The sequence below is a fragment of the Equus przewalskii genome, chromosome 3, assembly GCF_037783145.1.
Source record: "Equus przewalskii isolate Varuska chromosome 3, EquPr2, whole genome shotgun sequence".
In the NCBI taxonomy this organism is placed as follows: domain Eukaryota; kingdom Metazoa; phylum Chordata; class Mammalia; order Perissodactyla; family Equidae; genus Equus; species Equus przewalskii.
In genome coordinates, this window is record NC_091833.1 from 24,228,274 (window position 1) to 24,243,766 (window position 15,493).

A 15,493-nucleotide genomic window follows, 5' to 3' on the forward strand; every position below is an offset into this window, starting at 1 on the left:
TCCAAAACCAAACCCTTGATTCTCACCCTCCTAAGCTAGCTCCACTCTATTTTAGTAAATGGCAATTCCATCTCTCCAAAAACCTTGACTTGACTTGTCCCTCACCCCTCATATCCAATCTATCAGCAGATTTTGTTGGCCTTCCTTTCAAAATATATCTAGAATACAACTGTTTCCCACTGCTTCCACGGACACCATCTTAGTTTAAGCCAACATTATCTTCCACCTGGATTATCATAATAGGCTCTTAACTGTTTCCCTTGCTTCCATCCTCAACCCCTTATAGTCTACTGCCTACACAAAAGCTAGCCTGATCACTTAAAAACCAAAGTTATATCATGTCACACCTCTGTTTAAAACTCTCCCGACTTCTCATCTCATTCTAAATAAAATCCAAAGTTCTTCAGATGAAATTCAAAGCTCAACACAGTTTTGTTCTAGATCTCTTTGATCTCATCTCCTAACACATTCCTCCTTGTTTACTCACCTCCGGCCACAAGGGGAGCCTTCTTGTTCCTAGAATATGCCAACCACTTTATCTAATTAGCATTCTATCCCACCATCACCCTCTAGTCTCCAGCCCTGCTTTATTTTCCTAAACAGCACCTATCACTACCTGACATATTTATTTTCTGCCTTGTTCCACTAGAATGCAAGTCCATGACAGCAGAGGTGTTGTCTGTTCTGTTCACTGCTTTTCCCCAACACCTAGAACGGTGCTCTTATAAGCAACAGCAATAACTTCTAGGTATAAAATTCAAAGGATTTTTCACTTCATTAAAAACAAGCAAGCAGGGGCCGGCCCCGTGGCCAAGTGGTTGGGTTCGTGTGCTCTGCCTTGGCGGCCCAGGGCTTCGCCAGTTCGGATCTGGGTGTGGACATGGCACCGCTCATAAAGCCATGCTGAGGTGGCATCCCACATGCCACAACTAGAAGGACTCACAACTAAAAATACACAACTATGTACCAGGGGGCTTTGGGGAGAAAAAGGAAAAACAAAATCTTTAAAAACAAACAAACAAACAAGCAAATAAAAACCTATTTTGGTTGCTCAGATACACAATCTTAAAACAACAAAAATACTTTTAGAATGAAGCGAGATTCCACAGCATCCATCAGGAATTTCAACTGCAGGAAATGATGAATGACAATGTTCAAACATACAGGTCTTTCAGCTGCATCAGAATTACAAGCACGTGGCAAGGATCACGTGCCCAATTAAGTAAATATTCTTGTTACATATTTACCAGCTCATAAACAGATGGTGACCCAGAGCAGACCGCCCTGATGACTCTGCTAGGAATAAAGGAATGACATCACTGGAGAACCTCACAGCATATGCTCAGGCAGGTGACACACACACACAGTCTGGGCTGGGATTGCTGAACCCTCCGCTGACTGCCAAAGAAGCCCGTCTCATGACCAGCTCTCGGGAATTCTCCGAGCCTGATAGTCACCTCTAACTCCTCAGCCAGTTAAGCTTAAGGGGTCTCTTTGTGATCAGTGTGATGTAACACTCCTCAAATGCATATTTGTGATACTTTTTCTTAAATGTTTATTCAAACATTTATTTATGGGTAAAGGGAGGAAATGGGTTTTGTTTAAATTCAATTTTTAGGTCCGAGGCAACCTATTATGGCTGTCCCCAATACTGAACCCCGGGTTGTCATCAGTACCTCCCCACACAGTCCCCCAAAACTAATCACCCCCCACCCCCGTACTGAGCCCACAACCTGTTACCACACGAAACAATACTCTCCAAAGCGTCAACGCCCTAAACAGACTCCCCCTGCTATCACCAACCACCAGAAACCCCTCTTCTGTTATTCATACCGCCAAAAGCCCCCTCTTGTCATCAACGCCCCAGACTTCCCTCATGAACAGCCCTCTATAAAAGTCCAATCCGCAGCCAGACCCTCAAACTCCCCATTACCAACGTCCACTGAGTCCCCAAGTTCCCGAATGTCTCCTCCCCAGTGCCCAACATAGCTCACAGATGCCCACGTCGCCAACGTCACCACCCCCACTACCCGGACGGCCCCTCGCCGCGACCCCTTGCGTGCGGCCCCGCCCCTTGGCGCAGCGTAGGGGCAAGTGGAGCCGGAAGCCCCGCCCCCGGCCGGTTGCTAGGCTCCGGGGGCCGGAAGTCCCGCCTGTCGTGTAGTCGCCGCCGCCGCCGCCGCTGTCGTTGTTGTTGTAGTTGGTGCTCTGAGCTCCGCGGCTCCGAGAGCCGGCTGCGTCCCTTCCCCGCCGCCGCCATGAAGTGGATGTTCAAGGAGGACCACTCGCTGGGTAAGCGCTTGGCCCCTGGCGGGGCCGTGGGCACTGGGGCGGCGGTGAGCCCCCTCCCCCACTCAGGCCGCCCTGGGCTGGGCCCGGCAGGGTGGATGCCGCGCGCTCTGGGCTCGGGTGGCCGAGGTCCCAGCCCCCGAGGCAGCTGCCCACGGACCTCGTGCCGCCATCCGCAGGCTCTGCCAGGAGCCAGGGGACCGAGGACCGAGGCCGCCAGGACTTCCGAACCGGAGCCCGTGGCGTGCGCAGGTCGCGGGGGGAGGAGGTCCGGGGCCTCGGGAACCAGCCCGCGGGCAGGCGCGACCGTCAGCCCCGTGTGTTTCTCCCACAGAACACAGATGCGTGGAATCTGCGAAGATCCGGGCGAAATATCCTGACCGGGTTCCGGTGAGTGGACTCCCCGCCCCCTCACCTCGCTGTCACCCCTATCGTCTAGGACTCGTTATAGGGCCCCAAGCCATTCAACAGTTGACAATTAGAGTTTCCGTCCCAGTTATAGTAGCAGACGGGCCAGACAGGGTTAGGGGCCGTCCGGGGGCCAGGGCGTGAGGGGTTCGAGCTGGTGCTCTTCGGGGTGCCTCAGTGCTGAATCTCCCGATCTAGGCCACCGAGTTGTCTGCAGCCTCTGGGCTCCCTCGCCAATTACGTAAGGAACGATGTTCTAGGACAGGGCAACAGGTCACCGCCACTTTTGGGAACGGTGGTGGAGGGAGACTGTCACTTTGGCCTTAGAAGTGGTACTTTAGTCTCAGGACATTCATCTTTAACTTTGAGCCTCCATCTTTACCTGATTTCTAGCTCCCTTTCCTCACTCTGACCCTGTTATCCTTTCCTGGTCAAAAAAAATCTGAAAAACGGCTGAAAACCCCTTCTTCCGTGGTTTCCCTTTAATTAATAATAAATATGATCCTGTATTTCTACTGTGATAGGGGAGATAGTTTCTGTAATCCTTATTGATTTTTAAACAACATGCAGGCCTGGTATTGTAGCTTATTGCTTGTGAACAATTCCTTTGGGGAGGGGGCAGGAGGGACACATTCAAAACCTAGTTCAGAGAGAAGCAACAGGCCAAATGAAGAGCTTGGTTCTTGGCTGGCAGGGATTGCCAGTCATTCCCATTAGTCCATCCATTTTCATTTCCTGTGTTCCTTGGGATCTTAATTCCTCTGTAGTGTGAATGCAGATCCATTCTGGGGTCCTGGAGTAACAGGCAGTAGATGAGACTCTCGTCAGATATTCTCCGGTCTGCCCCTGACAAAATGTTGAAAAGCTTTCTAGTAAGGGCTGTGTTTCTCTTATGCATGCTGAGATCAGGGATGAGAAATATAATAATTGACCACAGAAAAGCATTTACCGTTTCCCTAGAAGACATTTATATCAGTTCTTAGCCTCCAGAGTGTGTGGTTTATTAAGTCAGGGGCATATTTTCTCATGTTATGCAGTTTCCCACCCACCTCATTGCCCACACACTGTTCATCAGCTCCCCAACAATGCGAGGCCAGAGCTGCACATTAGAAATCCAGTCCTGACCTCTCTTTGCTTTCCCAGGTGATTGTGGAAAAAGTCTCAGGCTCTCAAATTGTTGACATTGACAAACGGAAGTATCTAGTTCCATCTGACATCACTGTGGCTCAGTTCATGTGGATCATCAGGAAAAGGATCCAGCTTCCTTCTGAAAAGGCAATCTTCCTGTTTGTGGATAAGACAGTCCCACAGTCCAGGTGAGAGATGTTCACTGGTATTGGCTATCTGCTTGGCTGCTTACAGAACTCAAAGCTTTGGAGGTCTGAAAACTCTTAGAGGTCCTCACTGGAAATCTGGATTTTGTGCTCCCTGACATCAGGAGCTCAAGGAAAATAAGAAAAGGTTACGATATGTGGGAGTGTACTTTGGGTTAAGAAAATTGAACAACGTCTGGATTTAAAAAAAAAAATGAAATCCAGCCTCAGACCCCTGAAGAATCCTTTAAAAGAGTTGAGGACTTATTTAGGCTTAAGCCATCAGTCAAACTAAAGGCTGAAATGAAGTTTTCTCCAAATGATTCATATAATAAGACCTGTCATCCTCCACCAGGAGCTTCTGGGCCGTGCTGTAGCTCAGCTTCAGTTAATCACCTTGTCTGCTTGCTCTCCTAACTCACTGAGCTCTGTGCCTCCGCGAGGGTCTGTAGCTGCCCGATCCTCATGTATGCTAAAATGGCTGCTGTCCAGCAAAGGCTCCGAGGTCCCTTTACAGACTTACATCTCCCTTGGCACCACCTGCTCTGACTGGCAGAGTAACTGCCCTTTGCTCCAGCTGTTGTCCTGCCTGGAAGCAATCTTTGGGATAACTTGGGGCCTGAATCTAGGCAGAAGCGTTACAATTCTCTTCTTCTGTAGAGGTGACAGCCCAGCTTTAGTCCCCTGTGAAAAGAGGAAAATGGACTGGCTCAGTCTAAATCCCTGGTCAGTCCTTTGCTGTTACTGATTGAGGACTTCTAGGCCCTGAGCCAGATGCTGACCCCTCTCCCCTGAGTGTGCGTTCTTGACTGCATCTCATCTTGGTGACCAAAACTAAGTTTCATTTGTTACCCCCCAAAGGTAGTACTTCTAAAAGCTAAGGCTTTCAGAAGCCCTGGGAACTAGCCCAATGTCACCAAAATATATTCCTTTTGAAAATGCTTAAAAGCTCCAACGAGGCCTAAGCCAAATTTCAGTCCTTTTCCTGCAATAGGAGGAAAACTCTGGCTATATTTGTGGTCTGGTTTTCTGTCTCCCACCGTCCACCACCTCCATTGCCTAGTGTTTAGCAGAGAAGCAGGATAGGGGAGAGATGGAAGGTTCCTCCCTAAGGCCAATGTCTTGCCTGAGGAGACAGGCCAGGCCCTGCCTGCTGGGTGCCGTTGGTCTGCCACAGCTATATCTCAGGAAGCTGCGGTGTTGTCAGAGGTGATCCCGTCACCCGGTTGGGCTCTTCCACCTTTCCTTCCCAGGCGTCCAGGCAGTGTGGTACTGGGTGCAGTCTTCACTGGGGGCGGAAGCCCTGGGCCTCTGTGGTCACTTGTGACTTCCCTTATGGTGGTATGGGAGGTAAATCTTCACTCATACCACCTGCAACTTATGCAGAGCCTTCGTGACCGTGTGTTTCCTGCTTCCTGGAGGTGACTTCGTAGTGAGAGGAAGTAGATGACTAGGACCTATGGCATTGAGTTTATTTTCCTCGATTCTGATCCTCTGATGCTTCTTGCAGGAAAGGAGTCAGGCTTCTGAAGACATTAAAATTACTCTGATGGCTCCACGTTAATCTAGCAATTAAAATGGCTGCAGATTTTAGGAACTGCCCCCTCCCTCCGTTATCCCTGAGATATAAATAGAATTGGAAATGAAAAGTGATTCTCAGGGCAGCAGAAGCTGCATCAGGGCCATTTTCTTTCCAAGTCCCATTTGCCTTTCCAACCTGGTAAGAATCTGCTCTAAAGCAGATTACACCAGTGACCCGAGTCAGGATTTTAGAGTCACTAACTAGGGCCCCTCTGCTCAGGCTCTCCGTGCCTTTGGCCCCAGTTAATGACTTCCTGCCCCACAGTTAATGCAGCACTTCTTTGTTTGGGGTTTGATTCTTGAAAACAAATTTGTTTATAAACAAAAGAGGCATGTGACATCATGAGGTTTTATGCAAATACTAATCACCTGAGAGCACAAACAGAATTGCTACAGGGTCTCCTTCCTGAAGCTGGTGTGTGACTCAGCTTCACCATCTCCTCCTCAAGGCAGTTTAGCAGTCTCTTCCTCAGCTTTTTCCAGCCTCCTCAGGGAATCGCAGGGCTGCCCTTAACCTTCAGCCAGTGCTTGCAGCCTTCGGAAGGTGGCTGGGGAAATCACTTGAGAACGGATGAATCCAGGCCTGTAGGAGCCCTCCCCTATCCCTAACAGGAATTGTTTATGCTTGAGGCTGAGCAGAAGTAACTTCATTTATTCCTGCCTTGGAACAGAACTTTGGGAAGTGTTCTGGAACACAGGTGATCACCATGTAAAATGTCGTGATTATTGTTTAGAGTACTTGGTATTAAATATTGATTCTAGAAATAGAGACAGGCAAGTCCCTAAGTGTTTTACTTCCTAAATTCCGAGTTCTGTTTTGTTAAACAGGGAGAGAATCTCAACTGCCTTTTCTTATTTAGCATTGGAAAGCTGAATTCTCTGCCCAGGTTTCTGCATCTAGAATCAGGCCAAAACAAAAGAACTATGCCTTGGTGCAGGCAGGACTTGAGAGGGAACGTCACTGTACAGGTTTCCCAGTCACGGCTTTAGAGGGGAACCCAGACCTGGCAATGGTGTCTACCTTGTGGTCTTTGTTTAGAACACAGACAAGACTCTTGTTAATCCCCCCTTTAAAATAGAAATAGGAGTATATTATTAAATGAACTGTCTCTAAGATGTTATAATTTGGGAATGTTACCTTGGGAAACCTGTACTGTTTAAGATTCTGGTGTTATGGTGTTGCTTCTGGATCTTAAAGAGGTACAAGGTGAAGGGAAGTTATGATGTCTTATAGTCCATTCAAACCTTATTTAGAAATGTGCTTAAATTAAGCACTCTTGATCATTTCTGGGTAAACACTTCAAGAACAGGGTTTATTTCAGCAGTAGAATAGAGTATTTATATTAGAGAACAATCTGATACAAGGAAGAGGCAGTAGTTAATTTTTATTTTTTAGAATCTTGAGGAGCCTTCAGGGCCATATTAACCTTCACTTCGAGGCCAGTGCCTTTACTGGACCTACAGCAGTGGCCATTGTCCTCCCAGCTCACTCCACCTCCCCTGCTGGAAAAGAGAGAAATCCAGGTCCAGTGGAAGCACCCAAAGCAGATGGGAGGCCAGGTGTGCCCATCAGTCCAGCCAGTTCATGAGCCAGGCTGGATCCCACAGCCTCCACCACCTGTCCTTGTTTGGGGGCCAAGAGGAGGTTCTGTAGGGATTGGGCATCCACACGGTTCTAGGTCAGCCTCCCTCAATTCATAGGCTGTTCAGTAGCTTAAAACTACTATTTGTCGTCAGTAGCATGGCTGTTCCTGGATGTGGATCCTTCTGAAACTTGCCTTTATTATTGGTTAGTTGGTCTGGATACATGTGACCTTGAACGGAGGGGTGGGGGACAGAGTTTTAGGGGGCAGTTTAGGTTCATTTCACTCAGTACACCAGCTGCACTCCACCTTAGATTGGTTCCATGGCCAGAATCTAACATTGGCTTTTCCCATTTCTTTCCTTGTCAGACTCAGAGCTTAGAAGGTGGCAATACCCTGGTACCCCTGGTACTTGGATGAGTGCATGTAATACTTGGTGCCACAATGGTGTGCATTAGTAACAGGGACTGGAGGTCCTCTCTGGGTGTCTCCTGCAGCCAGTAACTTAGGCAGGAAGCCTTGGAGTTACAGTGCTGCCTGCGAGTTGTCAGTCCATCCAGCAGCCCGTGCAGCTTAGCCTGACAGACCCAGCAGAGCTGCCTCTGTGCATTAGGATCCTCAGGCATTGCAGCGGTGGCCTGCCTAGCGCTGTGTGGCTCAGGCATCTGTGAATTCTGAGAGGGAAGCTCATCTTCTCAGAGGCTTATGGAATTTGTTCTAAACTGACATACTAGCTTTCTGCTGGAGACTGCCTGCTGACTAGGGTCACGTTTTCTCTCTGCACTTCCACTTGACCATTCTTTTTTTTTTTTGGAGGAAGATTAGCCCTGAGCTAACTACTGCCAGTCCTCCTCTTTTTGCTGAGGAAGCCTTGCCCTGAGCTAATATCCGTGTCCATCTTCCTCTACTTTATATGTGGGATGCCTACCACAGCATGGTGTGCCAAGCGGTGCCATGTCGGCACCTGCGACTGAACTGGTGAACCGCAGGCTGCCGAGAAGTGGAACGTGCACACTTAACCGCTGTGCCACCGGCCGGCCCCTTGACCATTCTTTTAATGGGACCAAAAAAAAATTTCTTTTTAAACTGTATTTGTGGCTCAGCTCTTTTTGGCTCTAGGGCAAGTAGTTGTAACTCTGTATGAGTGCAGCCTGATCTCACAAGTGCTGTAGATGTGCCAGTTTTCTTTCGTGGCACCCAGGAAAGCCTCGAAATCAGGCATTCCATCACAGGCTGCTGAATGGAGCTTGTAGTCCCAGAGTTGAGCCTTATCAGTTTTCAAGTTCCTGCCCAAGCGGTAGCCTGAGTATAAGGACACAGTGCTGCTGCCAACTAAATAGTTTCCACGCGAGGCTGTGTGACAGAAAAGGAGAACAGTGAGAGGACTCTTAAAGTTATGAGGCACAGCCATCCAGTCGTCACATTACAGGATGTGAATGAGAGAGTGCTAAGACCTGGCTCCTTGACGTGTGATGCAGAGGCTGGCAGCAGTGGCCGCAGCTGGGAGCTTGTTAGAAATGTAGACTCTCAGGCCCCACCCTGACCCCCTGAATCCAAACAGGCGCTCGAACAGGCTGTCCAGGTGAGTCGGTATGCACATTTGTGTATGTGAGAAGCCCTGTTCTAAGGGAGATTGCTGAAGAAGGTACAAGGACGCTGACATCAGCTCATTAGAACAGACCTAGCAGTGTATTCACTTGGAGGTAGCACAGCTTGGTGTTAAGAATGTCTCCAGCTTTGTGACCTGGGGTGAATTATTTAACCACCTGTGCCTCACTTTTATTATCTATGAACTATGGATATGATAGTACCTGCCTCATAAGATTGTTGTGAGGATAAAGAGTTAATATATGTAATGCAGTTAGAATAGTGCTTGCCATGTGTTTGCTATTAGAATTAGAACTTTTCCTTTATAGCTGCTAGGGCACTGTTTAAACAAATTTATATAACCCAAGTTTTACTTAAAAGACAATGGAGGGGCCGGCCCTGTGGCTGAGTGGTTAAGTTTGTGTGCTCCGCTTTGGCGGTCTGGGGTTTGCCAGTTTGGATCCCAGGTGTGGACCTACACACCACTCCTCAAGCCATGCTGTGGTGGCATCCCACATAGAAGAACTAGAATGACTTACAACTAGGATATACAACTATCTAGTGGGGCTTTAGGTCGGGGGTGGGGGGGCGGGAGGAAGATTGGCAACAGATGTTCGCCCAGGGCCAATCTTCCTCACCAAAAAAAACCCACAAAAAACAAACCGTTAAAAAAAAAAGAGTGGAGTCAAAAGACAGAAAGGTACGTGATTATGGCCCCTGGCCCCACCTCTAAGTCTCAGAGCCTGCCTCGGACAGTAGTGGTTCCACTGGTTTTTGTTCACTATAGACGGCATACGAGAGTCTCAAGTGGGCCACTCATGTTTATAAAACTCAAATATTTCTAATTCAGAGTGGAATTTAGAGTCATTGTACTAGGGCTTCTAACTTGCTAGGAAAAGAGCAGAACTTAATCTGTCAGGTGGAACCAAATGTGACATAGGCACCAAGGGGTGGCTGCCTTTGAATTGCACACAATGTCTGCTACTTCTGCGTCTAAATCCTTTGGTAATGGTAGTGGGGAGATGGTAGGACAGGTCTCATCAAGGTCACCCTGCATACTTGGACCAAGAGGGGCAGAGAGAGTTGTGGCAATAGCTGAAGCTGTTTTCCGCTTAGCCTCATTCTGAGGAATTGCAGAGAAGAGCAGGTTCCTCCAGGCATTCCCAGCCACCAGGGTAAAAGTCTTTTTGAGAGACTCGGCTGCTTGTTCAAGCCCTTTGCTCCCTGCTGGCTTCTCACTCCACCTCCTGGCTTGTGAGTCACTCTACTTCCCCATCACATGGCTCTTAAAAATAAGCATCTCCAAAAAAAAAAAAACCGAAGCATCTTTCTTCCTCTGGCAGAGGGACTATTTCTCAACCTGGGTGCACCTGGAGTCATCTTGGGCATTTTAAAACATACTGGTGCCTGGGTCCTACCTCCAGAAATTCTGATGGTAGGGTGGGGCTTGGGCGGGGAGATGTTTGTAAAGCTTCTCAGTGTTTCTCAAGTGCAGCTGAGGTTGAGACTCAACACTCCAGGTGTTCTCATGAGGAGGGGTTCTTCCCCCTACCCACTGCCCCCCAAATGCTCACATGTTCCAGGGCAGTGCTGTCAATAGAAAGGGCATGTGAGCCACGTATGTAATTTTAGGTTTTCTAGCAGGTGCATTAAAAAAGAGGTGAAATTAATTTAATAATATATTTTATTTATCCAGTACATCAAATGTCATCATTTCAACATGTAATCAAAATTAAGATATTTTCCATCCTTTTTTATCATACTAAGTCTGAAATCTTGTGTGTGTTTTACACTTACAGCACATCCCAATTCAGACAAGCCACACTTTCAGTGCTGAATGTAGCTAGTGGCTACTGTATTGGGCAGCAAAAATACAGGACATTTCTGGACACTGCTGTTCCAGGGAGTCCTTATTTTACAAATTCCAGGTTAAGAGATCCTCACAGGGAGCACTGTTGTATTGTACCAGATGCTGATGACAGGCCATTTTGTATTCATACTCATCCACCCCCACGTTGTTACTCAAATAATTCTCATCTACCCACACAGCCAACCCGGCTAAGCTTGCAAATGGGGCAAGAAGAATAGGAAAGGAAAAAATTCTCCCTTTATAAATGTGCCCTGTATCGCTGTTTACATGGACGTCCCACTGAGTCTGCCAGGAGCAAAGCAGCAGTGTGGGGCAATCGTTGCTTCACCAGCTTGAGGCCCTGGACCCTCTTTATGTATCCCACCAGCCCTTGTTTTACTGAATCCTGCATTTAATTATCTCTTGTGACCTCTCCAGGCTAGTGACCTCTGATGTCTCGAGCAAGCTCTCAGACCGCTGCTTTACTGCTGGTTCTGGTTGACCCCACCATGCATGACTGACATTTAGCACGTCTGCACCTCTTGCTCATCTCAAATAGTCCAGTCACGTGGCCAGAGCTTGCCTCAGGTTCCAGGTGTTACTAGTCTTGCTCTGGAGCCAGTACAGCTCAGTTTCATGGCAGAGAACTAGATTAGGTCTCCTCTCCTGAGTCTGTTTTATGGCTTAGGGAAAGCCAGCTTTCCCACCCACACATGTTTAGTTTGAGCAGTATCTATTTCTGGAGGGTTCTTAGGAGGGTTGGGCAGGGCTTCCTTGGCTCCCAGATACAGTGTGAGAGCTTTTTGCATTATGTGTGAGGAAAATCATTTCTCTGTGATGACGCTGATGCAGATCTGCGGGGCACAGGTTTTTTGGCGGGGAAGCTTCCACAAGAATGAACCACTGTACTTTATCATGTTAGGCACAAATTATCCATCTTCACATAAACCAGCCTGAAGGGAAGAGAGTCCCATGTACTCTTCCTTTCCGTGGTCCTCCACCCACACTGGGTTTGGCCTCTTAGGCTCTTAATTTTGCCCAGTTTTTTTCCCTTCCCTTGGCATTCTGAACGTACTAACCAGTACTAAGAAGCCAAGCCCACTCAAGGAGCTAGTGTTGGCCTCTGAAGGATTTATTTGGTGTGAGGGTGAGTCGGATGGCCTTGCCTTGGGACAGGAGGATGGAGACTTGATTCCAGTCTTATTTACTGATTCCCAGAGCCCTAATTTATCTTAATGTTTTGTGGCTCCATCTCCCTTCTTTAAAACAGGATTGTAGGCACACAGCAGGTACTGAGATCTGAATTACTTTTACCACCTACCACCAAAAGTGTGGTAGAGAGTAGCTAGTTTAAGTAGTCAAGTTCCTTATCCTCAAGCCATCTTTCAACACCTAGACTCAGTAACCAAACCCAATTCTCAATGTTGTGTTTTGTTTTTCTTTTTCAAGCCTAACTATGGGACAGCTTTACGAGAAGGAAAAAGATGAAGATGGATTCTTGTATGTGGCCTACAGTGGAGAGAACACTTTTGGCTTCTGAGGGCCAGTGCTGGGCTGGGCGCCGTTCCTGCCCTGTGTCTGTCGATAGCCGGCCGTCTTCACATAGACCTACCGGTGCATTTGTAGCTGGATTCATTTCTTAATATATTGGAAGGTTCTGTTTCCTTAGACTAGTAAATTATCATACAGACTTTTATTTTGAGTTTTTCTTTTTGTGCACTGTCCTCATGGCTATACTCTCCAGGGAACTTGTTCCTCTGGGAATCATATTTAATGAAGATATTTCCATATTGAAGTGAGGGAGGTGGGTATTAAAGTGAAAGGGAGGGAGATGACGCATTTATTCTGGATTATGTTTGAAGTGTTAGATGGCTAAGTATTAAAAGCATCCAAATTAAATCCTTAGCAATCAGAACACTTGCTTCACTAGATTTTGCTAACTGCCAATCATGTTGGAGTGAGCTAATCTGTTCTTCTTTCTGAAACTATTAAGGTAAATAATTAACAATAAAACTTCCTCTTATAAAGGCCTTGAAGTGTGACCATGTCCTTTATTCACCTTCTTTTAGATGGGTCAGAGAAGTAGCTCCTATGTCTGCTAGGCCAGGATGAGGGCTTGTGGGGGCCATGACAGCACAGCATAGGACAGGAACAGTGGCCTGTGTCATAAGGAGGGAAATCTTTTGTTTTGAATGGTTAATATATTTACGTGGTTCAGATATCACATATCATAGTTCATTTATCAATACATTGAGAAGTCCTGCTCCTACCACTGCTTTCTGACTACCCTAACCCTCCACCTATGGGAATCTACTTTTACTGGCTTCTTTCTTTCAGTATTTATTTTTGAAAGTACAATTAAGTATGAATATGTGTCCTTATTTTCTCCTTTTTCTTATACAAAGAAAACACTTTATATATATATATAGGTATATTGCTTTTTTTTCATGTAACAGGATATCCTGGTGATCTTTCCATATTACTTCATAGAGAGCTTTTTCATTCACTTTTACAGCCAAATAGTATTGCACTATGTGGATATATCATTACTTATCTAGTCCCCTATTAATGGCATTTGGGTTGTTTGCAGTCTTTTACTATTACATGACAGTGTTGGAATGATAACTACATACAGACATCCTTTATATTTCCCTGCATTCTTTAAGGTTTTGCTCTCCTATCCCTTCTTCCTAAAAATCAATATTAGATTTTTTCAGGCCTACGAGTTTCATGATTTCTCACAAATTAGTACAGATGTGTAGGCTTGCCACAACACAAATGCATTTAAGAGGAAATGCTTACTTTCCTAAATCTTTCTGAGATGGACTGTGTTGGAGGCTAGAGCCCCACATAGATCATGAGAATGAAGAAACCAGGTATCACCCAGTGATCCAAGAACATGTAGTTAAAATGACTGTCTTAAACTTCCTGTTGGGGAAGAAACAAAGGTCTTTAGCTTTATCTTTACCAAATTATGTAAGCAACCCGTCGAAGCTCTCTACTGATGTCAGCTTCCCAACTAGGATCAGAAGAAACATTCTTGTCATAAGCATCTTGTTGGTCTTTCCCAAACCTGACCCAAGAAAATCTGTACTCCCATTTGCTGCTAGATTCAAACTAGAAGTAGGTAGAAACTGACCTCTGAGTGAGCAAGGTAAAGAGGAGGAAGAAGCTCTGTGTTACCAAGGAAACTTGTTTGCAGTGACATACACCCAACTGAAACTAGCTTAAGTTAAAAAAGCTATTTATTATTTTAACTATTAAATAGGGATGGTTCGCTAGCTTCAGGCATAGCACAAACAAGAGATGAAATGATAACATCAAAACTCTTTCCATCTCTTGGTTTTGTTTTCCTCTGTGTTGACTTCATTCTCAGGCAGATTCCTCCCATGTGACAGCAAAGATGTCCCCATCAGCTTAGCAACTCCAGTGGAAGGAAGAGCGTTTCTTCTGAGGACAATGTTAAAAGTCCCTGGGAGGACTCTGGCCTCGCTTGACTTACCAAAGAGCCCCCACCTGAGGCAGGGACTGGTGGGAATGAATGGTAAAACCCTCCTTATCCAGAGAAACAGAATGGGATTATACAGAAATGGAGGAGGGCTAGCTTCGCAAAGGCATTTGTTTCTGTGTCACAACCACAAACCCACAAATGAAACTGAGAAGAAATACAGAGAAGAAAAAAATCAAAAGGCAAGTGTCACTGAAGCCACCTATGTTTTTCTTTCTTTTAAAAGTAATTTATAGTTGAGCACTCACCGGATACCACAGTAGCTAGGTACATCATCACTTAATCTTCAAAAAGCCCTGATAAGATGGGTAGCGTCATTCTCACAGCCACACTACTACCGGGTGTCAGAAGTGAGACATCAAACTTGAGATTTCAGAGGAAAGACGTGGTTGGCAACGTGAAATCATTTCAAGATGTTTGTTTTTTCTTTTTACAATGTGCCTCACACTGTGCTGGACACTGAGGCACAAATATGAATAAAACATTACCCCATCCTGTAGGCGCTTACGGTCTGGTGGTAAACCAACACGTAGACAAATAATTACAGAGCAGTGTTGTAAGTGCTTTATTAGAAAGTATTATTGGAACTGAGGAGGGAACAGCTATTACCAAAAAATAAAAGATTGAAGAAAGCAGCGTTATTTGTAATATCAACCAATAAAAATGGATTTGTCAATCTTGCCTTTAAAATGCAGCATCTGAAAGAAGGTTTTAAAAGTTAAAGTAGCATCTAGTCTCCCCCAACTCTAGTCCTTAAAAGACACTAGCAAGATTTGACAGATGAATTTTATCAAACTACATAAGGGACCCTTAACCCTTTCTTAAGTTTTCAGAGATTAGAAAGAGGAAATAATCACAAATTCATTTTGAGACTTATAAAATCTCAATGCGAAAACTTTATAAGAGAGAAAAATTATAGATCTCATTTATCAACATAGGAAAACTCTAAATAACATATTAGGAAATAAGCAGTGTACTAAAAGAATCATGACCAGGTAGAGCTTAGCCCAAGAAGGTGTTACATAGCTTATCATGTCTATTAATAAAAAATACCAAATTAACAGAGGAGAAAAACTATAGGATCATCTCACAGATGAGGAAAAAGCACCTGAAACAACTCAGAACCAATTCATAATTTTTAAAAAGCCTCTTAGCAAACTAAGAGTAGAAAGGCACTTCTTTAACTTGATAAAGGGAATTCATAAATCTACAGCGAATATGTACATTATTATATAAAGCTATGGGAAATACGGCAGTGTGGTACTGACATTAGGATAGATACATTCACTAATGGAACAGAACCCAGAAATAAATCTGTATATAAAACATATGTCAGAGATAACATGACAAATCAGTAGGGAAATGGTGACCCAGT

General features: G+C 45.6%; 1 protein-coding gene across 1 annotated transcript; it reads left to right on the forward strand.

Moving 5' to 3' along the window:
• Positions 1-1,331: 1,331 nt before the first annotated feature.
• On the forward strand, positions 1,332-12,640 carry GABARAPL2 (GABA type A receptor associated protein like 2). Its single transcript, XM_008523410.2, has 4 exons — positions 1,332-2,292; positions 2,624-2,679; positions 3,841-4,013; positions 12,060-12,640. The coding sequence occupies exons 1-4, from the start codon at positions 2,259-2,261 to the stop codon at positions 12,148-12,150; spliced, it is 354 nt and encodes a 117-aa protein (XP_008521632.1). The 5' UTR covers positions 1,332-2,258; the 3' UTR covers positions 12,151-12,640.
• The last annotated feature ends 2,853 nt before the right edge of the window (positions 12,641-15,493 follow it).

Coding starts and splice junctions, on each gene's coding strand:
- GABARAPL2 (XM_008523410.2), top strand. CDS start 2,259: ATGAAGTGGATGTTCAAGGAGGACCACTCGCTGG. Junction 2,680..3,840: donor AATATCCTGACCGGGTTCCG/GTGAGTGGACTC, acceptor TTGCTTTCCCAG/GTGATTGTGGAAAAAGTCTC. Junction 4,014..12,059: donor AAGACAGTCCCACAGTCCAG/GTGAGAGATGTT, acceptor TTCTTTTTCAAG/CCTAACTATGGGACAGCTTT.